The sequence below is a fragment of the Pseudonaja textilis genome, chromosome 13, assembly GCF_049901715.1.
Source record: "Pseudonaja textilis isolate UNSWEBS1 chromosome 13, rPseTex1.2, whole genome shotgun sequence".
NCBI lineage: Eukaryota > Metazoa > Chordata > Lepidosauria > Squamata > Elapidae > Pseudonaja > Pseudonaja textilis.
This window is the reverse complement of record NC_142002.1, coordinates 18,589,636-18,614,335: the sequence shown is the minus strand read 5'-3', so window position 1 is coordinate 18,614,335 and position 24,700 is coordinate 18,589,636. Positions and strand designations below refer to the sequence as shown.

General features: G+C 44.2%; 1 protein-coding gene across 3 annotated transcripts; it reads right to left on the bottom strand.

Moving 5' to 3' along the window:
* Positions 1-1,959: 1,959 nt before the first annotated feature.
* PSTPIP1 (proline-serine-threonine phosphatase interacting protein 1) lies at positions 1,960-24,456 on the bottom strand. Of its 3 annotated transcripts, none has more exons than XM_026709830.2 (15): positions 23,972-24,456; positions 17,291-17,391; positions 15,411-15,485; positions 10,266-10,300; positions 9,111-9,217; positions 8,619-8,681; positions 8,432-8,530; positions 8,223-8,268; positions 7,826-7,905; positions 6,421-6,519; positions 6,172-6,268; positions 4,772-4,862; positions 4,001-4,071; positions 3,285-3,382; positions 1,960-2,513 (listed from the first exon to the last, which is right to left on the bottom strand). In XM_026709830.2, the coding sequence occupies exons 1-15, from the start codon at positions 24,002-24,004 to the stop codon at positions 2,382-2,384; spliced, it is 1,227 nt and encodes a 408-aa protein (XP_026565615.1). In that variant the 5' UTR covers positions 24,005-24,456; the 3' UTR covers positions 1,960-2,381. The 3 variants fall into 3 exon arrangements, with proteins under 3 accessions (XP_026565615.1, XP_087797744.1, XP_087797745.1); XM_087941618.1 differs by lacking the exon at positions 23,972-24,456 and adding an exon at positions 18,436-18,531; XM_087941619.1 differs by lacking the exons at positions 17,291-17,391; positions 23,972-24,456 and adding an exon at positions 16,072-16,185.
* Between the last annotated feature and the right edge of the window lie 244 nt (positions 24,457-24,700).

Here is a 24,700-nt window from a genome sequence, read left to right as displayed (position 1 = left end):
GAGTTGAAGTCCACGAGACTTAAAGCTGCCCAGGTTGGACATCCCTCCGTTTAAACATTCTCCGTCCCATCCAGGGAGGTGGGAGAACATTGCAACCTTCAACGTAGAGTGGAGAAGATAAGCAATTGCGGACAGGTCTTCCTGAACCTCCCCTTTAAAACCTTTGAATCTGTTTTAGCTAAAGCGCAGCCACCTCCAAATCCTCCTGACGCCCAGGAAGACGTTTCCCGCTGGGCTTACGTGTCTCCTGTTTTAACGTCCCTTCGGCGGCCGTTTCCTCACTTGCGTGTTTGTTTGTTTGTTTTTTAACTCCATAGAAATGCGAAAAGACGGCCGCAGTTGGTGTCCCTGTCGAAAGATAAGCAGTCGACTAGGACCCCGATCGAGCTGGAGCAGCGGCATTTTAAAAGGTTTACGTAGGTAGTGTTCTCCCCCTTGGTTTTGCACCACAAAGTCAAGGACGTTGGCTGCAAAAAAACCACAAAAACCTATTGCAGCGAGAAATCGACAGTTTGTAAGAAAGAGAGAGGTATTTCCTGCCCCGAAAAAAACATCCTCCCTCTGGGTTTCTCCAGCTTAGCCGAGCCCCAGATTTCACAAATCCCTCTCGCTTCTGACAATGAGATCTGAAGGGCTTGCTCTTCTCCGTTGAAAGGCGGCGGTTTCATTCCCACGTCTGGGAGCCCACGTGACCAGACAAAGCCGCCGGCGGAGAGAAGGGAGGGGTGAAAGGTTGCAGCTTTCCCACGAGGTCCAGCCTTGGGGTTCACTCCACCCCCTGCAGCACGGCACTTTACCCCAAAGTAAAGGGTCTCCTTTGCAGGCAGCCCCCTCTCCTCCCACCATCCGTCAAATCGGTGACAAAAAAAACCCCGACAAGCCATCCCACTTAACTGGTTTTGGCGGTAAAGGGTGTCTTACCAGCGGCCTCTTCGGCATGAAGGAATCCGGCGGAGACCGAGGGGAGCCGGTTGCCTAATCAACTCCTTGTGGTATTAATAAGCAAGAAACAAGCTTGGTTACTAGAGGGGGATTGCAAGTGGGGTGAGGATGATCACACTTGCTCAAGGAAGAAGAAAGGACAAGGTCGTTGATCCTACTAGGGTGCTTTCTGGAGAATTCCCTGCGTAACACACATACGGGTAGTCCTTGATTTAGGACAGGCTGCGTAATGACCATTTAAAGTTAGAACTGACCCCAAAGCAGGTACTTACAACTAGGGTTTAAAGTTGTGACGCAGCCCTCCACAATCACATTAAAAAAAATATATAGGGAGGGGGTCATTTACAACAATTTGCAGTTGACGACAGTTACGTGAAAACCGGCATTTTTGTGGAACTGCCATCATTAAGTAAGGGGTAGCCAATCTTGGCCGGCTGGGGAATTCTGGGAGTTGGAGTCCACGAGTCCTTAAAAGTTGCCAACTTTGGACACCCCTGAGGTGGGCAGTTAGGAACCAGATGATTTGGAGGAGGGGGTCATAAATGGCCACTGCAGTTACAGGTTGCAGCATATAAATAAGAGGTGTAATAACTGAATATTAACTCCTGCCATCATTTCTGCCCACCAGTGCGTTCAAACTGAAACATCGTATAAAAGGTCTTGACAATATTGAATGCAACAAAAGAAATCTCCGGAGAGATCTTGTGATTATTATTATTATTTTTTTGAAACTTCCTTTTCTCGATTTGGGGTCAGATTGTCAGCTGCTAAAACTTCAAATGTTGCTCGTGTGTGCACTGCTAGAACAGTTTGCAGATGCATTTTCTGCGAAGAGCTGAGAATCTCGAGACGGTAGCATTTAGGACGGATCCACCCGCCCTCCGCTCCACCCTGAATCAAAAAAGGCATTGCAACCCTAGAGAAAGGATGGTTTGTAAGTCCGCCGTGGTTTCACCCAGAGCGAAAAAGAAAGGAAAGCGTTGTTTCTGGAATCAAGATCTTAATCATTTCAAAACATGCACTTTAATCAATCATTTATTATAAAGTCCACGGTGTTTCTGACTCCACCAACGTCATTGGAGCATGGCAAAGACAGTTTTGGGGGCGGGAAAAATTGCCGTGTAGAAAACCGGTCAAGGTTCTACCAAAACATTGATGGGATCGGACGGGTAGCTGGATTTAACAAGGCAAACAAAAACCTTTGGGAACATAACATTTCTAGGGTGAGAACATCAGCACAAGTTTGGATGTCTTTTCTTTGATAATTGTCCTTCCAAAAAAAAAAAAATTAAGAGGCAGGGTGGCGTTTATGTTAAAATAAAGAGTATAATTGTAGCTCTTCGTCTGCCACGTGCAAAGAGGAAAAAACTTGATTTTTTTAAAAAGAGATTTCTAGCTGATAAAAAAAGGTAGCGCTCGGGAAAGCACGGTTCTTCCCATCAAAGTCTCTCCAGATAGGAGCCGGGCACAAATCCTCGCTGCCCATCCAGTTCTACGGTCCACCAGCCATCCTCGCCGGCTTCAATGATGTTGACAATATCACCTGCTCGTATGTCCAGCTCGTCCTCGTTCTAGAAGAGGGATAATGGAAAGAAATGGAAAAAAAATCTCTTCAGGTAAGATGCAACGGTTAAGATGGAATGAACATGCAGGCAGTCCTGGACTTGCGACCACAATTGAGTCCCAAATTTTCATTGCTAAGCGAGACAGTTCAGTTCGTTTTGCCCCATTTTATGACCTTTCTGGCCATAGTTGTTCAGTGAGTTGTTAAAACTAGACTAGAGACAACGGTTGCGTGAATCTGGATTCCCCACTGACTTTGCTCGTCCGAAGGTCACGAAAGGGGATCGCAGGACCTCAGGACACTGAAACCGTCATAAATATGAGTCAGTTTCTCATCTGAATTTTTTGATCACATGACCAGAGGGATGTTGCAACAGTCATATAAGTGTGGAAAACGGACGTAAGTGTGGAAAACAGTCATAAGTCACTTTTTTCAGGGCCGTTATAACAAGTTGAGGGCTATCTGTAAAAATCAAGCTAATTTGGAGTCTTCAGGATAACTTAGAATGATGATATACGTTCAGAGTAACTTAGAAGTATTTCTCAGTATATTCACACTGAGAATCTATCTGCGGAAAAAAACCCCGCATTGGCAACAGGAAGGGCATCTGGCCAGTAAACACCCAGCTCCATTCAGTTGCCGAGACTCCACCCCGCAAGGGATTATGAGGTCATTAAAGAAGGAGAGTAACTTTCAGTGATGATCCCTGAGAGTTACTCCGGAGTAACAAATACTCTTTTGTTTAAGGACGCTGCCTAAACAAGGATTTGAGGCTTACCTGGGCCGTGTAGTCATAGAGAACTCTGTAATCATGGTCCACAGCAGTGTTGACGTCCACGTGAATTGCTGCATAGACGCCGTCCGCCCTTTGATCAGCTGCAAAAAAAAATAAAAATGGAATTAACTCCTGGCAGAATCGAAAAAAATTTTTTTTTACCCAAGCTCCAAAGTTTTATATCTTTTCCAGCCCGAAGTCCAGAGAATGTATTACAACGGCGTCACCATTCCTATTTCTAAAATCCGTCTGTTACCGCCTAGGTGGTGCCACCTAACACAAACGAACTATTTCTGTTTCTAAAAATTTCACCAGCTGCTACTTTGGAAAAAAGAAAAACCAGAGATATTTAAATAAATAAAAAAGAAAAAAGCACATTTGAAAGGCGACAGATCTGTTTCAGACAAACTGAATTCTGCCTTTCTTTTCCCAAAACCAGGTTGGCAAGTTCTCCATCCTTAGAAGTTTCTGCACTACGTTTCCTGAAAATTGGTCTGTTGTTAGGATGGCTCTATGTAGTTTCCAGAAAGGTGGGGGAGGCTTAGGGAGATGGGCTTAGCCCAACTTGAAAGCCAAAAAGGAAAAGGAAAAAAAAAAGAAGAATTTTTGGATATTCCCACAGAGCCAACACTCCACCCCTTTAGCAGAACCTGATTTAACACAAGGATGCTGGGACCTAAGAAATTCCTGCATTTGTCCCTTGGAAAAGCCAACCTTACCAGTTGGGGTTATTGTGGAAATAATGTTATCCGGAGCATTTCGGGTGCTGCCATGCAACAAGTCGGAGAACCTGTGGATCAATAAGAAATAAAGAAATTTCGCCTTTTGGCCAAACACCTCATAGTGAGCAATAGGTTTGTTTAATGATTGCTGCCAAAAAATGGTTGTAAAATCAAGTCAGTTCTATGATCACCCCGCTTTACGACCTTTATGACTTCTGAGAGCCTTTCAGCGACACCACTCCCTCTCGATTTTCAACTAAGAGCGAAACTTGGCTCTGACGGACAAGATTTGGGACAAGGGAGACAAAACCAGCCAAGCTAGCAGCCCTAAAATGAAAGTCCGACTTTATTTTTTTTAATGTGCATTGCAACACACACACACACACATTTTGGCGCCACCTTTTTAACTCCTTCGTTAATGCTATTGCAACACGCATTGTCAGTGTTTGGATATTTTATTTCTGGCATGTGCCCCTCAGGGCTATTTTAGAGAACAGCAGCCATAATAAATAAATAAAAATGCATTTTCAGGCAGACCTTCTCTACAGCAGCTGGCCAAACACCACTTCAGAAGGTCACAGGAAGCGGATGGATGTCCCCACTTTGCCCTTCTCTCCTTAATTTAGCTCACGTGTCGGAAATCTTTCTTGGTTCTCACTAAAGGAAGGGAAACAGCTACTCCAAGGCAGCTTATGCGAAGTGGTGGAAAATTCAAATGGTGGAACTAAGTGCCAAAATGGAAAACAGCCATCCTAGTGACAATTTTACCTTTTCATCATTCCGCAACTCTGGGCTGTTGGGCTGTTGGAATTCTTCATGGGTCCAGTTCTCTCGTAATAATTCTCGTAGCCGATGGCAGCTGTTTCAGAAACAAGAAGAAGGGCAGAAAAACGTGACTGGGGTGGTTTTGGTGCACTCTGCGCTTCGTGTTTTTCTTGCAGCGTCTCACGACCCAGCTAGGTAACGCCATCAGTGATTTTCCACCACCACCCCCAGAAATCTCGTGCCGGTCAAGAATAAGTCAATCTTGTGGGCCCTAGTCAACCTTGTTTTCTTTAAAAATTTCCGCATTTAATCAGGGATAGAGTTTTCACCCTCTGAAAGACGGTTTTGAGCTCTTCTCCAAGAGCTCTCCCCAAATTCACAGCCAAAGATGGTCGTCCCAAGGTTAGGAGAGACTCAACTCAGCATCTTCTATAAGTGACAGTTTCCCCCTAGACCAGGGGTCTGCAACCTTAAACACTCAAAATGTCAACTAAAAAATACTTCTTTGGTCTTTTTAGTTGCCAGCAGAAAGCGAGGGGGGGGGGAAGTAGGGCATTCCTTAAATGCTTCAGATAATTGCTAGGCAGGCGAAGCTGTTGGTGCACAAGATTATTACTGGAGAGCTATAATATACATCCATGGGGTGTGGGGAAGACCAGGGTCAAGGAGGAAATGAATGATGTATTTTAGTGTCGGCTGCAACCAGGAAACGCCAACATGGTCACTCTTAATAAATCTTTTTTTTTTTTTTTACTCTCAGAGATGCGGCTAGAGACTTATGATTTGAATGAGGGTGGATTTGTTGGAGCCCTGACACAAAGCCATTGGGAGCCATTTCCCACAGAAAAGAAAACATCGGGAGCCTCAAAACCTGGGTGGGCATGGCCAACTCAATGTCACTCCCACCCAGTCACATGACACACACACACACACCCGCCACGCCTACCCTGGTTTTGTGGCTCCTGGTGTTTTTCTTGGGGAATGGGTCTCTCTCTCTCTCTCTCTGTCCCACTCCCTCCCTCCCTCTCATTTCTGTTTTTTTTGTGTTTTACCTTCTCAGTCCAGATAGGGAGGGAAGGGGAGGGGAGGGCGAGGGGCGTGGCCAGCCAGTGGTGGGATCATCCAACAAGGGAGCCACAGCACAGGACCCAAAGAGCCGCATGCAGCTCCAGAGCCACAGGTTGCTGACATTCACCCTAGACCAGAGGTCTCCAAACTTGGCAACTTTTAAGACTTGTGGACTTTCAATTCCCAGAATTCTCCAGCATTCTGGGAGTTGAAGTCCACAAGTCTTAAAAGTTGCCAAGTTTGGGGACCCCTGCCCTAGACCTATTTATTACGTTCCAGCTGTCATTCCCTTTTCAAGATACAATGAAGAAAACGGCAGTTCTGTGCAGAGAGACCTGGTGGTTCCGTTCCCGTCATCTTATTCTGAACGAAGGCGTTCATATCGGACTCCACGTTGCAGTTTTCCAGGCTTACCCGAACCTCTTCATAAAGCTTTGAAAAGAAAAGAAAAAAAAAGCGGGGCGGGGGGAGGGAAGGAAGTCAATTTATTTGAAAGGCGCTCTCGCTTATCGCTTTTAAAGCAAATTCTCTAGCGGTTGAACTGTTCGTAAGCCAAGGGCTACCTCCGCTGGGCCTTCTCTTACCTCGTCGTCTTTCACACACTGCATGGAGAGTTGATTGCAATGAACCCAGAGAGAATTCCGTAGGATAGTGATCCGATCGCATTCCTGAAGCTGGAAAGCCTAATTAAATAAGGGGTGGGTGGGTGTAAAGATCAATGGAATGGAATGGACTAGAAGAGAAGGGAAGGGAAGGGAAGGGAAGGGAAGGGAAGGGAAGGGAAGGGAAGGGAAGAGAAGAGAAGAGAAGAGAGAAGAGAAGAGAAGAGAAGAGAAGAGAAGAGAAGAGAAAATGAATAGAATAGACCGGAATGGAATGGAGTGGAATGGAGTGGAATGGAATAGAATTAGAATAGAATAGAATAGAATAGAATAGAATAGAATAGAATAGAATAGAATAGAATAGAATAGAATAGAATAGAAATGGAACGGAACAGAACAGAACAGAATAGAATAGAATAGAATAGAAAATACAGAATGGAATGGAATGGAAAATATAGAATAGCATAGAAAATATGGAATGGAATAGAAATAGGAAAGAATAGAGAAGAGAAGAACAGTTGGAAGGGACCTTGGAGGTCTTCTAGTCCAACCCCCTGCTCAGGCAGGAAACCCTACACCATTTCCGACAAAGGGTTATGGATCCTATCATAAAATATAACACAGAGCTAAGCCAAAAAACCATGGTTTATAGACCAAAATTGGCCAGCTTCATGCAACAGGCTGAAGCCATAAACTACACTGATGATGGCTGATGATTGAACTGATAATAGTGAAATAAATATTCTATCAATTGCAATTCTTAGAATTTTATTTTGTCCCAAGCCGGGTGGTTTTTTTTTGTTGTTGTTTCAAAATCTTTGTTTTTCTTTGAAGACCTTTCACTTCTCATCCAAGAAGCTTCTTCAGTTCTGAAGAAGCAGCTTCTTGGACGAGAAGCAAAACATCTTCAGGGAAAAAGCCTTTTGAAAAAGCAACCAGGACCTGGGTGACTGAGGATCTCCACAGACCCAAAGCCAGAAGTTTCCAAACTTTCTCAACTTTCTTGGCACGCTTGGTATCTTTTGAGCTTTTAATGGTGCCTCCAAGCTTGTAATTTGCATGGTGTCCAACAGATGTCAAGTATTGCTGTATCATCCCGCAGAGTTTGGGAACCACGTCGCTAAAGCCAACCTCCGTAAAACATTCTATACCTTACTAGGATGGATGATGAAAAGAATTGGGATGCAAGCCAACTATGGCCGTATCTGAGAAGCAAATACTTGGTTGAACAAGCTGGTCATCTGTTGGGTGTTTCGAGAGAAGCCATGTTGAACGTGCCTAATTGTCCACCCTTGGATGAGAGGAAAGAGACCTCCAGTAGCATCTCACCATGATCAAGGTCAAACCTTATCAATTCTCTGTCTGATTGAACACAACAGCTTCTTACCTCGCAAGTACTAACATGTTCTTGTTCCCACGTGGTCCTTGTCTGGTCTAGTATCTCAATGTTCTGTTTATACACACTTTCTGCATGAGAAAAAGCAAAGCGGTGCAATTACAGAAGGGTTCGTGTTTGGCGGGTTCATTGATAAAGTGAGCCTATTCTGCGGTTCGTTGATATCGTGAAGTAAGAAGAGCTTATCTGGAGAAGATTCCTCCAAAATGTTGAATTGCAAGTCAGCCTTTTACTCTGTTTTTAATCAACAGTACAACTGTATTTTTGGTTTATTCAGATATTTAGTACTTGGAGCTTTACAGGTTAAAATGGAGGCCTGGAAGTGGCATCACAGAGATTCATAAAGTGTGTTTATCTTCTTGTTTTCATGGGTGCTTAAAAATGTTACCTGCTTCATTGGCCGAGTCTCTGGACTGTTTTGCTTTGGTCTGGCTCTGGAAGGTGAAAAAAAAGAACATTGGTATGGGAAGGAAGGAAAGAAAGAAAGGAAAGAAGGAATGGAAGGAAGGAAGAAATGGAAGAAGAAAAGGAGGAAGAAGAAAGGAAGACAAGGAGAGAAAGAAAGGAAAGAAAAAAAAAAAAGAAACTTGGAGATACCTTTTCTATTTGTTTCTGGTTCCCAGTAGCACTTATCCTCTCAAATGCCTGCTCAGCCTCGTCAGCATCTTTACATTTCTGATCGTAGGCCTTCTTGGACTGCGCGCAGAAAAATTTGCACAATTTACGGTCGTAAATCAAGGACTTCCCGTAGAAACATCTTACCCTCCAAGAGCGAGTTCCTTACCTCCATGGTTTTCTTGAACATTAAGAGCTTGTTCTTGTGTATTCGTTCCATTGTGCTCTCGTACTGCAAGAAGGATGGCATTAACTATCGTCATTGTTTGCCTTCCACAAGAGCTGGGAACCCAGCTGTCCAACTACAGGGGTAGGATTCAGCCGGTTTGTACTGGTTCGAGTGAACCGGTAGTCCCGGCGATTAGTTGGCAAATTGCGCGCTCACCCAACCGGTTGTTACACCAGTTGAATCCCACCGCCGTCCCAACTATTTATCAAAGTCCTATTCCCAAGGCAGATGTTCCAGGCTGGGGGCTCTACCGTTTTGGGAGGACCGCTCCAGGAAGAACCTTGGGCGTCCAAGGAAGTTCTTTGTGGAAATAAGGCAGGATCAACGAATCTTGAAAGCCTTTGGAGCCGCACCCAATGACCACCGTAAATTTGTTTAATAGATAAAAAGAAATCGTGTTGATTTGTTTTACCTGTGGAAGCTCCGCCTCACCTTTTTCCGTTGTTCCTTCTGCCTTTCTCGGAATTCTTCTAAGGCTTTTAGTTCCTCTCTCAACATGAGGGCCAGCTGGATATGAGAGTTGCCCACGCTTTCAATTTCTGTGGATGAAATGCAGAGAGTTCTTTTTCCTGATCTCTTGACGTGGAGCATTGCTTACCTGGGTTAAGGGGGCTTCTGGGGAGAGGGGGGCAACAGCATCAAAACACGGGAGCGTCCAGGTGATGGAATCCCTCTCCCTTTTTCGGGGGGCACGCTATGCGCATCCTACAGGTGAAAAAAGCCCCTGGCCTCCATTTTAATCCTCTAGACTCCTCTGAGACATTCTAAGCTAAGTGAACTTGAGAGGTCCTTGGTGGGGTCTCTGAGCCAGCTTGTTTTCTTGTAGACCTTTGATGACTCAGCTAGGTCACTTTATCAGTACTAGTAGAGAAAGGCGCAAACTCCACTCCCTTCTAGCACTGATGAGTTACCTAGTTTGGTAATGAATTGTCCGCAAGAAAACAAGAAAACTCAAAGAGAGCACCAAACAACCTTTCACGTCAACACTTAGCTACAAATATACTCCTTTATAAGTGAACTTAGTTCAGTGATTGCATTTCTAATTATTTACAAAAGCATTTAATTTATATACACAGAGTTAGGCAATCGGGTGCCTTCCAGATGTCTGAAACTTCAACTCCCAGAATCTCCTCAACCAATATAAGGGATTCTGGGAATGGATGTCAGAGGTTCAGGAAATCTGAGGGAAGACTCCAAAATGTGGCTGCCACAACACTGAGGCTTTATATCCTTTATATACAACTCAACAAAGTCCATTTTCCTCTCCTTCATTTCTGGGCGTCCCCTTTGCTATTGATAGCATTCTCCTACTCCGCCACTAGGGGGGGTACTAAAAGAGTACAGAAAACACTCGCTCTCTTCCACCATCTAGGTGCTAGCCTGAGTTCTGCAATTCAAATTGAATATGTGGTGAAAATTGGCCACTCCTTACTCAATCTTAAAGCCCATCAGCATAAAGTAGGAAGCTGTCTTTTCCTAAAGACTGTATGAATTTGTCCAGATTCTTCTCAAACTCTCTAAAACTCATTAATTTTGCTGCCAAGGGGAGTTAGAAATATCCCAAATAGAACTTGCTAATATACTTACGGAGTTTCAGGATTTCAAACGAGGCCTTTAAAGTGCTGAGGAGAGAGAACAAAACTCATCAATTTCCTTCCTGTCCAAAGTTTCGTCAAACTTGAAGTTCTCTATTACATTTCCAAGAACAGGAATGTGTCAACAGTTCTAGACACCCAGGCCTGGAGAAGACCACAATCCTACCATCCATAAAAGCAATTTTCAGAAAATATTCAAAGCCAGTTTTCAAATGTCCACCACCACAAGTATATGGTCAGTCTGTCTGTCTGTCTGTCTATCTATCTTTGGGCAACATCAAATTTCTCCATTACGTAAGACAAATGTGAAAATAAAATTTAAAAAAGTCCAAGAAAAGCCTTTAATCTGTCTTCTAATAGTCCAAGTGAAAGGTTTAATATTGCTAGGAGAAGACCCTACCAGTAGAGAATTAAGAGAGCTCCATTTAGAATCCCTACGTAGCCACAACCAAATTAAGTCCAACCCGCCTCCTTGAATTCCATTGATCCTTAACTAACTCCAAGCCGGTTCTGACCAGGAGTTCAGAAGATTCCTGCAGTATAAGCTTTTAGCAATGAATCCGTTTAATTGGAACAGTCTTAAATCGGTTGAATTTCTTTCCTATTTAGCGTATTCATTTAGGGTTTGCTGAGGCTGTGAGTTGAGTAAACCTCGGTCCCCGTGTGCTTTTTCCGTCCCTATCAACAGACATTATTTCCATTCAGGTTTATTTTTCTCCTGATGAAAATGATTTATAAAAATAAGTTTCCTGTGTTTCTTTAATGCCCCCTTGTGGTATCTTTTGAACTTTTTATTAAATTCACATGAACTAACTGCATGTAACCACTGGATTCCTCCTGCAGGTGTCAGGTCAGTGATGAACTAAGGTTCATTTAACGTCTAGATACAGTACATTATCATTCAAGAAGAAAAGTCCATTGTGGACTTTTGAGGAAGAAGTGATCGTTTTTTTTCTCAACTACGGCACTAATAAATTTTATATGTCAAGTAAGTATGTTACACCATCACATCTTCTTACAGCCTTTTGCGAGAAGTGGCCTGAGTTTAGATCTGAACTCTTGAACAGCTTAAACTTGGAGGGTTTTCTAGCATTTTCGACTCGGTGTTTAAATTTATTTATTTCTCTTTCACAGGAAATGATTATAGATATTGTATCACAACAGAATAACAGAATTGGAAGGGACGTTTGAGGTCTTCTCGTCCCACCCTCTGTTCAAGTATGAAAGCCGATACTATTTCAGACAAACAAGTTGTCCAATCTCCTTCCTGTGTTGGAGCACGCACAACTTCTAGAGGCAAGTTGTTCCACTGGTGAATTGTTCTCACTGTCAGGAAATTTCTTCCTAGTTTTAGCTTGATTCTCTCCTTGATTACTTTCCATCCGTTGCTTCTCCATCCTTTGGAGAATAGCTTGACTCCCTCTTCTTTGCAACAATTGTGTAACCATTTTGTGACTAAAGAACTTTGAAAGTCAATTCAAATCTTTATTTCGATCATAAACCAACGTAAAAATTTTTGGGGAAAAACGTAGGCCCTAGCAGGGGGAGAGCAAAAGCAAAAATGCACCTCAACACTGCAATGCCAATTCTGCCCCTTGTGCTTTTTCATGCAACACGGAATCACAAAAAACACCGAGGTTGCATGGTTGACATCACAAGTTTCATCCTCTTGGTGTCACCCTCGTTGGGAACAGATTGTGATGGGCTTTGTGATGCAAGAAAGGGACAGACAGATTCCCTTAAAATATTGCCCAAGCCTTATATTGCTTCAAGGTTTACACAATCCCTTCCCTCAAAGAGGAAACGCGTAGCTAAAAAATGATCCTTTGTATGATATTTGCTCTGACAAATTTATCTGCGGAGAAGAAGGCAATCGTTCCTCTCAGCCAAAAATAAATAAATCCATCCATCACTTACTCTGCTTGCCTCTTATGCATTCTGCAAGCTGATTTTCAGGAGTAGAAGTGAAGCTTTCTAATTTTTCAAAATGCAACAGAAAACATGACCTACGCTATGCTACCCTTATGCAAAATATAGGAAGTCGGTTTGTGTACAATTGGAAGTGTTAAACTCCCCATGTACAGTAATTTGGGACTATTTGTTCCTTTTGTTGCCAAGGAACCATTAATAACTTCTCATTTTATGCCCCCAAACCAAACAGGAACTGATATCAGTAGTTTTGTGAATTGAGTCTTTGTCTTTAAAACAAAAAAAAAATCGAGAGGACTAGAGCCTCATCTTAAAATGAAACTCCGGGCAGCTAACAGTCCCAAAATAAGATATAGATTATAAAACAATGAAAACACGAGAAATAAAAGCACAGGAACCAGTAAAACCAACACAGAAAAACCTGGGCCCACAATCAGCGGTCCCTGATGCCATCCTATCCCAAAATTTCTCAACCTTGGCAACTTTAAGATACGGGGCTTCAACTGCCAAATTCATTACTTCGTGTAGTACTAAATGATTGTTACTATTTTTGCACTCTCAAGAAACTTACGATGCCCGGTTGTAGCACTAACAATATTTTGCTTGCTTGCACAAGCTAAGCAAGACATTATGAAGAATGCAGCCTGGTTCTCTTCGGGGAAAGAGGGAAAAGTTTTGCAAAGAAAAAACTTCCAAACAATCTTCAGTGTCAGTTTATAGAGGAAGAAGCAAGCCTCCATCCAAGAAAAACTAAACTTGTTGACCGCACATTGTGCGTTGTACAGTGGAAAGGAGAAATACTTCTTAGGGAGCCAAGTTCCAGCACTTGAGATATTCTGCTTCTACCATATCTGATTTGCAAAACTCCCCGTGACCACTAGAAGGTACTAAAAGAATATAGAAAACTCGTGCTTCTGCCCTCTGGTGGTTAGCTAGAGTTTTGCAGTCCAAATCGGTTTGATCCTGATCCTCGACTTATAACCATTTGTTGAATGACTGTACAAAGTTAAAACAGCTCTGGGAAAAGTAACTTATGACCAGCCCTCAGTTAAGAACCATGGCAAAAATAGTCGTAAAATCAGACACGTCTCACTTAACAACTGCCTTGCTTAGCAATGGAAATTGCGGCCCCAGATGTGTCCGCTAGGGCTACTTGTAGTATCAAGATGACTGGAAATACGGCCCCCAGTTGTGGTCATAAATCAAGAACTACCTGTCTTCTTCAAGCTTGCTTTTTCATGGTAACACTGTTTAGAATAGAATAGAATAAAAGAGCTGGAGGGCACCTTGGAGGTCTTCTAGTCCAGCCCCTGCTTGAGCAGGGAACCCTAGACCATTTCAGAACGAATAGCCGTCCAATCTCTTCTTGGAAACCTCCAGTGATGAAACACCTACAGCTTCTAGTGTCAAGCTGTTCCACTGATTAATTGTTCTCCCAGTCAGGACATTTCTCCTTCGTTCTAGGTTGCTTCTCTCCTGGATGAGTTTCCACCCGGTGCTTCTTGTCCTGCCTTGGAGAATAGCTTGACTCCCTCTTCTTTGGGGCAGCCCCTCCAATATTGGAAGACTGCTATCATGTCTCCCCTGATCCTTCTTTTCATCAAACTAGACCTACCCAATTCCAGAAACCGTTCTTGATATGTTTTACCCTCCAGTCTCCGGTTGGACTTCAACTCTCAAGTGAAGTCCCACTGGGGTGGACAACAGTTGGTTTTAAGACCTCACCCCATCACTTACTGGATCTAAACCGAAATTGGTTTCTTGCAGGGATGAATCTTGCAATGACTAGGAAACAGATCAACCACCACCTCCGCCCCCTCCTTTTGCAGCTATGATTCTATATAAAGCACACTGGCACAGGAAATATATACAGCAGATCTATTTTTCCTGTTATTATGAGTCAGAATTTCTATCGCTTCAGCTGCATTATAGAAACCCTGAAGAAATGAAACCCTAATAGCATCTGCTAACTCTCCTTTTTTGTCCGGTGGTTGGGATTCTTCCTGTTGGGAGAAACCTGTGTGTCCTTTCTTTGCAAGCTAAACTTTGGAAGGATTCACTTCCTGAGACCTATTTAGCCATTCGATTTCTAGAAGCTGCCCATCTCAAACAAGTGATTCCGGACACTGAAGGGTCATAACTAGCCCTCACTCTGTGGAGTTCGAGAACAGCTGGACAAACGGAGCCTGTGCTAAGCAGAAGGTTGAAACCGAAGACCTCCAAAGTGCCTTCCATGCCTGTGGTTCTTGCGATGACCCAAAGGGGCGTGGCACCAAGGCAACCCAGTCAGATAATCAATAAGGATCCCTTTATTAGCTCCAACTTTGCCCCCAATGTCCTGGTTACCTTCTGGGCTGGAGAAAAACTCTCCCAGGAACAGCCTTTGGCTGCAGAGAATCAAGTCCAAAACATGGTCAACAAAAACTGTAACTATAAGTCCAATCAAGCCAAACTGAGGGAATTAGTTTGGCAGGGCAAGAGAAGGCATTCCAGACATGAAGGAACGGCAGGAATTCAACCCAGTTGGGAAGATGCCAGGAACACAGATAAGCAAAGTCAACACAAGATAAACTCACATTTGCTCCCAGAACCTGCCACACTCAGCACGCATCTCTTTTAAACTCTCTTATCATCTGTGGCTAAGGAAGGCTGTCATAATTTCCATCCATCACCCAAGATTGGGTTTCCTAGAGGAGATGGATGCCATGGTGTCCATAACAGATGGGTCATAGAATCATGGAATGGACCCAGGAGGTTCTTCTCATTCAACCTTCAGCTCCGCGCAGGAATACACAAGTGGCTACTTCTCAACTGTGGCAACTTTGAGATAAGTGGACTTCAACTCCCAGCCAGCATGGGTCAAAAACGTCCATAGGAACACACTGTTTCGCTTAATAATATCCTCATTCGCTTAGCAATTGTGGTAGTCACTTAACAACCACTACAAAGCAGTCACAAAATCAGGTCACATAAGTGTCAAGTTATGATCATCATGACTTAACGATGGAAATTCAACCAATGCTAACTAAAAGCCACCCAAATAATCTTGTCAGGAGTTAGATCAATAATACTAGCTACTGCCAATCCTGGCTCTTACGTTCTATCAACCCTTAGATACGAGTCCCAACCATCAATTCATAACTTAACATAGACTTTTAATATAAACAAATAAATAATTGGTTTTCACGTGACACCGAAACGGACTTACTTGATTTCGCTTTGACCTCCTGCTTTCCGGGCGATCTGAACCAACTCCTTCCCGTAACGTTCTTCAGCCTGGGCCCTGTTAAATAAAATCTCATTTATATTTGCAACTCAAACCATGTTGGGCTTCCATCTGTTTCTGAACTCCACCCTTCCGGTGGTATGTAATGAACAAATATGAGGATTGACTAGGCAAGGTCTCAAAAGCCATACAAGATGGCAAGGGAAGAACTTGATGATGGCCTGCTTGATAAGAAGGGTCACCTTCTTTGGAGGCCGTGGTGGGATGAAACAGAAGATGAACTGAACTTTCTCTGATGCCTTCTGCTTGATCCACATTATGTGCTCCTGTGAGCTTCAAACCCAGCTTTGCTCATGGGTAGGGTCTCCACTGCCTTTCCCACCATCTGTCCTGAGAGGGAAGGTTTGCATGAAATACAACTCCACAGTTGTGTCTCGGTAGATGCTGAAACCACCTAAGTTGTTTCTCTTCTGGGAAAACAGGTGCCACCTGGAAGGTTGAATATTTTTTTCCCCACCCAACTAGATTACTTCTCAAGAAGTCCCAACGTTTGTGATCTCAGCAGTTGGCTAAAAAAAATTCTAACCATCATCATCATCTAGAGATCCGAAGAGTGTGGATTGGAAGAAAGGAGACAGCTTACATTTTTCTCTCCTTGTTTGAAACCTTCTTCTGAGGGGAGATCCTTTGGTCTGGATCGAAAGCGATCTTCTGCTGCAAAGGGTGTCCTCCACCCTGGTCATCTCATCCCCATCCCCTCCCTCATCTAAGAGAGCCACTGGATCCAAAGCTCTTCAAAATTGCTCTGAGATGCCTCCTCCTCCTCCTCCTCCTCCTCCTCCTCCTTCCTCTCCACAACATTTCCAGCCCACTAAACTCCAAGATGAAGGCAGCTTTTCCATCGGGCCTCAGAAATCTTTACTCACGACTTCTAAAATAGCTCTGGTGAGGGGCAAATCCCAGGTCGCTTTAGACTTTGAGATGATTCATTTGTTTTCCATACACCCTGAATAAGTGATAATTTAGGCATAGACTTCTCCAAATCTGAAGACATCTGATGAACGCCTTCAAATTCGGCCCTTAAGCGGATATAACAGATTAACAGAGTTGGAAGGGACCTTGTAGGTCATCTAGTCCAACCCCCCACCCAAGCAGGAGACCTTACACCATTTCTGACAGATGACAGTCCAGTCTCTTCTTGAAAGCTTCCAGTGATGAACCTCCCACAACTTCTGAAGGCAACTTCTGTTCCATGGATTGATGGTTCTCACTGTCAGAAAATTTCTCCTTGTTTCTAGGTTAAATCTCTCCTTGTTCACTTTCCATCCATTATTCCTTGTCTGGCCTTCGGGTGCTTTAGAAAATAGCTTGACCCCCTTCCTCCTCTCTGGGGCAGCCCCTCAAATATTGGAAGATGCTATCCTGTCTCCCCTAGTCCTTCTCTTATATATATAGTCTTATAACCACAATCGGGGAACAGAATTTCTGGCTGTGTGATTAACAATGACTTGCTTAACAACGATGGCCAAAAAAGTCAAAATCCAGGCATGATTCACTTCAAAACCTCCTTGCTTAGCCGTGGAAATTCTGGTTCCCAGACCCATTGTGTAAATCAAGGACTATATTATAATATCGAGAATTGAGTTGATTGGAAAAACATCTGCCAGTATATGACAGCTGGCACCCAGTGTCCATACGGGTGACCATTCTTGGAAGTTTAAACCCCACCAAGGGAGGAGAACCAACTGTGGAATCTGACTGAGATCCATTTACGGACATATGAGCCAAACGCAACTTTCAGAGCCTTGACACAACTCCCTCTCCCACTGTTCCCCTCTCTCCTTCCCACGTTTCTCATTTACCTTTGCTTAATCAAATCTTCCATGTCTTTGCACATTTTCCTTCCATCCAGCAAACGCTGCAGGAGCACTTCGTATCCAGAGTGAAGAGTGAATTCTTTGCACTAGGGGAAAAAAAAAAATCAACCACAATGGACGATCCACCAGCTCTCGCCATTCTACCGCCTTCTCTTTCCTGCATTTCCAGGCTCCATTTGAGATGAGCAGAATCCTCCCTCCGCTCTGACTCACGCCCTTTTCCAACAAATCAAACACAGTCCAAAAGGAACAGAAACCTTTGAATGCTTCTGCAAAATAATTAGCTGTGATAAACACAAGCCTTGCCGAGCTGTGCGAGACGTCAAAAGATAACGGACAAGGAATAATTTGCAATACAAGAATCTTTAAATACAAACTCAGGATACTGGAATGTCCACGAGGTGGAGTTTCAAAACATCTTTGCCTTCTGCAAAGTACGTTCGTTCGTTTCACACCTGGCTTTTATCTGCTTGAAGGAGGGGCCATGACCTTGCAGCCTTACTCCCGAGTCATCCGTGCTGTTGTAGCTGCTCTTGCCTGCGAGCAATCCTGCACGCGCGCACACTTGGTACGGGCTCTTCGGCAACCTCCTCATCGCTGCTGCCAGCCCCCACAATCTCTGAAGGCAGCAGTCCACTCCCTGATGGTCCTGGCCCCTCATCTGAGTCCTCGCTCTCCTCAGCCATCCACACCTGCTGCTGGCTAACCACATCACCCTCAAAGACCTTCTTAGTCACTGCTGACCCCTCTGATCAATTCCAAGGGTCATTGGCTGTGTCCTTCTGATTTCTTCTAAGCCAATATTATCCAACCATGATTTTTCCCTAACTACCAAGTTTCCATCTTCGGATCTAAACATACCTACAAGCAACCACTTCAATTCCAAGTTGATTCAAGCTCCAGAGAATTGCATTAATACAACCATGGTGGCTCCAGAGTAGCCCTTCTCAACCTTGGCACCTTTAAGATGGGTGAGCTACAACTCCCAAGCATTCCCCAACCAAATATTTCCTAGCCACCATTCCAAGAAGGAACATTGGATCAATGAAAATCAGGTTTTGCCAAGAAGCACAAAAAGAAGACACACACACACACACACACACACACACACACACACTGAAAAAACCTACAGATGTGTTTGCCATCCAAACGTTGGCCTGCAAAAAAGCTGGAGCCTTCACCACCCGGAGGGTTGCGTGAGACTGCTTGCCCACGGACACAGCAAATGTGACTTCTTCACCCAACGGTCTTCAAGGCTGCTTTGGGCTGGTTGAGTCAGCAGCGTCAAGTCAAAGGATTGAACGACAGCCTTTTTCCAGGGGAAGAGTCATCCTCATTTTTGGGGATTCAGGGACGTGCAAAGCTGCCTTCTTCTGAGTCGGGCATGTCATTCACCTAGACCAGGGGTTTCCAACCTTGGCAACTTTAAGACTTGTGGACTTTAGCTCCCAGAATTCTCCAGCCGGCTGGAGAATTCTGGGAGTTAAAGTCCACAAGTCTTAAAGTTGCCAAGGTTGAAGACCTCTGACCCAGACCTTTCTGGATCTCTGGACTTCCTCTCCAGGGGAAGAGGTCTGGCCAAGTGGTTTTCTCAGCACCTTCAGGAGATCAATGTCTACATCTGGGGTTCTCTGCTGATCCCATGTTTAAAATCACAGGGTTCTACCAGCCTCCTCCTCCAGCCATGCCTACAAGCCACTCCACTGGAAACTATAACTATAAGACCTTTTGCATCCAAATGGGGAGAAATGAGTCACGTAGATGTGCATTACAGTTTCATATTTTATCATATATATATATTTTTCATACATTTCAATAGACAGTATGTACAGCCCCAACAGGACGGACAATTTCTGAACCCATGAGGTAATTTTTTAATACCTCCGGAGTATCGCTTTACCAATATTGACAGTGTGATTATGTCTATGCAGGTATCAGATGTCAAGTTCAACTCAGATTCGTCTTCCCTTTGGCTTTGGGCTTCCGAAGATAGTTTGATAGATAGTGCTGGAGAGAGAAAGAGAGAGAAAGAGAGAGCGGGAGGGGAGGAAAGATGGATGGATGGATGGATGGATGGATGGATGGATGGGAAAGAGGATAAGATGAGAGAAGATCATAAATATTGGATGGATGGATGGATGGATGGATGGATGGATGGGAAAGGAGATACAAGATGAAAGAAGATAGTCGGATGGATGGATGGGTAGGTGGGTGGGTGGGTGGGTGGATGGACAGATGGATGGATGGATGTGAAAGAGGATACAAGATGACAAGATGATAGCTAGATGAATGGACGGACAGTTGGATGTATAGATGGAAGGATGTGAAAGGGGATACAAGATGACAGAAGATAGTTGGATGGATCGATGGATGGATGGGTGGATGGATGGATGGATGGATGTGAAAGAGCATAAAAGATGACAAGATGATAGATGGATGGATGGACAGATGGATAGATGGATAGATGGATGGGTGGATGGGAAAGAATACAAGATGACAGAAGATGATAGCTAGATGGACGGACGGATGGATGGATGTGAAAGAGGATACAAGATGACAAGATGATAGCTAGATGAATGGACGGACAGATGGATGTATAGATGGAAGGATGTGAAAGGGGATACAAGATGACAGAAGATAGTTGGATGGATCGATGGATGGATGGGTGGATGGATGGATGGATGTGAAAGAGCATAAAAGATGACAAGATGATAGATGGATGGATGGACAGATGGATAGATGGATAGATGGATGGATGGATGGGAAAGGATACAAGATGACAGAAGATGATGGCTAGATGGATGGACGGATGGATGGATGTAAAAGAGGATACAAGATGACAAGATGATAGCTAGATGAATGGACGGACAGATGGATGTATAGATGGAAGGATGTGAAAGGGGATACAAGATGACAGAAGATAGTTGGATGGATCGATGGATGGATGGGTGGATGGATGGATGGATGTGAAAGAGCATAAAAGATGACAAGATGATAGATGGATGGATGGACAGATGGATAGATGGATAGATGGATGGATGGATGGGAAAGGATACAAGATGACAGAAGATGATGGCTAGATGGATGGACGGATGGATGGATGTAAAAGAGGATGCAAGATGACAGAAGATGACGGATGGACTGAATAGACAGACCAATGTTTCTAAACCTTAGGAACTTTAAAATGTGTGAACTTCAACTCCTAAGAATGGCTTGCTGGGGAATTCTGAGAATGACGTCCACATATCTTAAAAGTTCTCCTGTTGAGAAAGACCGAGATCAACCATCGAGTAGATCGGAGAAGACATCCAGAGAGAGAGAGATGGAAAGGAGGAGGAAAAGAGAGATCACAGACAAGAAGACTGACCCACCAACCACCCAAAGTCAGCCCTCTCCCGCCCCCAACGAGTGCACTCTTCTTCGGGCTCAAGTCCTCCTGACCCATCCAATGGTCCGAATTCAGGGCTCCCCCATCTCACGAACCCTCCCTCACCTCCTCGACAGCAGCGCCTCCCTCTCCTTCTCGCAGCCCTTCGTCATTAGACCGAGGCAGTTTCCCACCCGCCTCCGACCCCCCAGCCTCTGCTGCGCAAACCACAAGGGCTGCCTGGAACTGCAACCGCCAAGCCTCTTCGGTGGGGTGGTTTCCTGCCTTTCTACTATGCTAGAAACGCCTTAAATAGGCACAGGTTTGATGTCAAAGGAGGACCTCACCTCCACGGGGGGGCGGGAAATATGAGAGAATGAGAAAAATGGAAGTGCACCTTCTCCCAGGTCCTTTGCAAAAAGTTTTGTCATCTCCCCATTATTCAAACTTTGCCTGCCCTGGTGCTTGTTCCGGTTTTGTTGTGGGTTGTTTTTTATTTTATTTTTTTGCAATTCCTCCAAATGTTGCAATACTCCACTTCAAACGTAGAGCAAAATGCATATTTTAACACGCAAAGCAGACCTAAGGTGTGTGTTTCACCTAGGGATGAATGCCTAGGCTGGTCTCCCTTTCTCTCACCGTCTCATTTTCCTGGGGATTTTTTTTTTTTTCCACCTCCCATTTCTGTATCAGTTTGATAGAGGTATACAGTCCCATATGCGCCCGTATATATTGAGAAATATGCATTCTGTACATATAGAGAGAGAGGCTTTACGAAAATCAGACCCCGTAAGACTTGTGGACTGCAACTCCCAGAATTCTCCAGCCAGCTTTGCTACCTGGAGAATTCTGGGAGTTGCAGTCCACAAGTCTTAAAGTTGCCAAGTTTGGGGCCCCTGCCATAAACCTAATCCTAGCAGCATACTATTATTATTATTATTATTATTATTATTATTATTATTATTATTATTATTATTATTATTATTATTCAGAGAAAGTGCTGGGGAATGTTTAAAAGCCATGCAAAGAAGAAAGTGGAAAAAAAACAGCAGCAATTGAATGTAATTTATCTAATAAATTGTCTTTTGGTAAAACTGGTGCATGTATGTATCTTCGTCTGCATCTATGTGTTTTATCCGAGGAGGAAGGAATATCACTGGTACGTATATTTGCGGCCTTGAGTTATTTATAAAAATAATCAAGCCAGGTGAAAAACGAACACACATACAGTATGTATGTGTGCATATATGCTTGTATCCGTGTATTTGTATATAGCTTTTGCAAAATTCTGCATGCTTTTGAGTACATCTTGCCTAACCTAACCGGTTTTGTACCCCACTTTGGCGTATCACAAAACAGTTGTTGTTGTTGTTGTTTTTTAAAAAAGCTGCCGTGCAAAATTCATTTTAAAAATGCAAATAATCCTGCTCCCATTGCACATTTGAGAAACCAAAGCACATCAAAAGATGGACATGCGACAATGAGATAAGGATAAAACCACACCCTTTGCACATTTTAAAAAACGGCTGACGGATGCAGAAACGGAACAGACAAGTGAGCAAAAAGTGGCAGAACTCAGATCAAGCCATTCACTGGGGAGAAAAAAAGCATTGCCCCAATTTTTATCTAGAATGAAGTGATGGGCGGAAGGATCAAGAACTCGCTGAAGCCCGGCCAGCTAGTTTTAACAAAACCGTCAAGTCAGCAAAATACGAACTGAAAAAGCTGCCCATCGGCAATTCATAAAGTCTTACTCAGGGATCTTCTTCTGCCTTTAGAGTGCTCCATTTATGAAAAAAACCTTACGGGCCACCCAAACAACCAGTTCTGTAAGGCTGACTCTGCTAACAACCATCTCTGAACTGGCTTCCACCCAAACTAAACTCAGCATGGTGGTTACAGCCTGGTCTTCAACCCCGGAGACAAGGATTAACAGATTAACAGAGTGGGAAGGGACCCTGTAGGTCATCTAGTCCAACCCCCTGTTCAAGTAGGAGACCCTACACCATTTCTGACAGAGGGCAGTCCAGTCTCTTCTTGAAAGCCTCCAGGGATGAAGCTCCCACAACTTCCGAAGGCAACTTCTGTTCTATGGGTTGATTGTTCTCAACTGTCAGAAAATGTCTCCTTATTTTCAGGTTGAATCTCTCCTTGTTCAGTTTCCATCCATTGTTCCTTGTCTGGCCTTCAAGTGATTTAGAAAATAGCTTGACCCCCTTTTCCTCTTTGTGGCAGCTCCTCAAATATTGGAAGACTTGCTATCCTGCCTCCCCTGGTCCTTCTCTTCACTGGACTAGCCAGGCCCAGTTCCTGCAACTGTTCGTCGTATGTTTTAGCCTCCAGTCCCCTAATCACCCTGGTTGCTCTTCTCTGCACTTTTTCTAGAGTCTCTTCCAGGAGATATGGATGAGCCAAGGTGTTTCCTCTCAACAAACAACCAAGGAACCTCAGGTGTGAAGCTAAGTCTCTGCAGATTGATGTAGACCAGAAATAACCTGAGACCCAACACCAAGGATTCAACATTGCTGCATCCACACCACTTTCATCTCCTTTGCATCTTGCACCTTGGCAGAAGATTCTAGGTACGGTCAATGCCCAAGCATAGACCGACTCCCTTTCAAAAATCCACTGACACATCCATGCACTTTCAAGGATCTCTCCAAGGTCCAGAAATTAGATGGTGCCCAGCACCCAACAGCTGGAGAAGAACCCCAGGAGAAAAACCTCTCTTTCCAACCAATCCCCTCTGTGGGCCTTCCCAGAAGACACCATCTTCTTAAGTCTTGCAACCACCCAGAGGTTTTGCAACCTTCAGGGGTGAGGCCCAAGAACCAGGGTGTGGGGGAACATTTGCGTCATACAACTGCATTTTGCATAAACCACCAGCTAAGCCTCTGGGTCTGCCCTAGCATTTTACTGTAGACAGACAGAATTCCAGTTGTACTGTTCAAATAATAATAATAATAATAATTCAGCTCTGCTTTGGGAGGGATATTAAACCAACCTTTTGCCTTGGAGAAACGAAGCAATAACTGGAATTAAAAAAAGAAAGCCACCCAATGAGTTGGAACAAATAAAAAGGTTTTTTTTTTTCAGTGCTTAACCCAGTCTTCCTTTAAGCACGGTGACTGCAAGTTTTGGGGTGGTTGTTTAGAAGCGCTCAACCAGTTCTGTTCCATTTGCCCCGAATAACCATAACACCACCACCCCCACAAAAAAATCTCCCATACAAAGCATTGGGCCAGCTGTTTGCAAAATTACCACCTCTGGAAATCAGAACGCAATTTGTTGGCACTTACCCAGAAGGCATCTTTAAACGGCAGGTGCGTCATCCTTGGATCTGTAGGGCGAAGCTGTGTGAAAGAAGCACCCGGCTGCTCTGTGTGTGTGTGTTGTGTGTGCGTGCACACGCTCCTCTGGAGAGAAACCTCCTTTGGGACTCTGCCGGTCAAGGGATGGTTTAAATGAAGCACTTGCTACGGAAAGTGAAAAAGCACGCCCCAAAGTTCAAAGCTCTTCCTTCCTCTTGCCCCACCTCTCCGGGGCTGATGTCAAACTCCTTTCGCTTTGGGCCGAGAAGTGTGCCTCTCACCAAGTGTGTGGAAAGCACAGACGTTGTCGCCATCCGCTGGGTGGAAACAAGACACTTCCTTCCAACCAGTTAACGCTCCAGAAGGCCAAAGGGAGGCGACTGGGATGGCAGGTGGGAAAGACTCCTTAAGGGTTGGATGTGCCTTGCGGACCGCAGAAAGCAGCACGACGGGTGTGTAAGGGGTGTGTGTGTGTGTGTGTGTGTGCTGGAAACCTTTTGCATATTTTTTTTTTTTTTGCATTTGCATCTACGGGAAAGAGGCGCAGAAGGGGAGTGTGACCTCAGCTCAGCGTTGGTGCAAGAGCAAAACGTTTCACACCTCCGTCGAGCGAAGGAAATGCACCGAGCGTGCAGCCTTCAGGCTGGTGTGTTGCTCAAGCTGCGTCTGTGCTACACAATTGGTATCGCTTTGCAACAAGGGTGAAGAGGCGCACGG

Excerpts from the sequence above, each read along its gene's own strand:
- PSTPIP1 (XM_026709830.2), bottom strand. The coding sequence starts at position 24,004 with ATGACGCACCTGCCGTTTAAAGATGCCTTCTGG. Across the intron at positions 9,218-10,265 it reads GTTTGAAATCCTGAAACTCC|AAATTGAAAGCGTGGGCAAC; the intron begins GTAAGTATATTA and ends TTTCATCCACAG. Across the intron at positions 7,906-8,222 it reads AGACTCGGCCAATGAAGCAG|AAAGTGTGTATAAACAGAAC; the intron begins GTAACATTTTTA and ends TTTCTCATGCAG.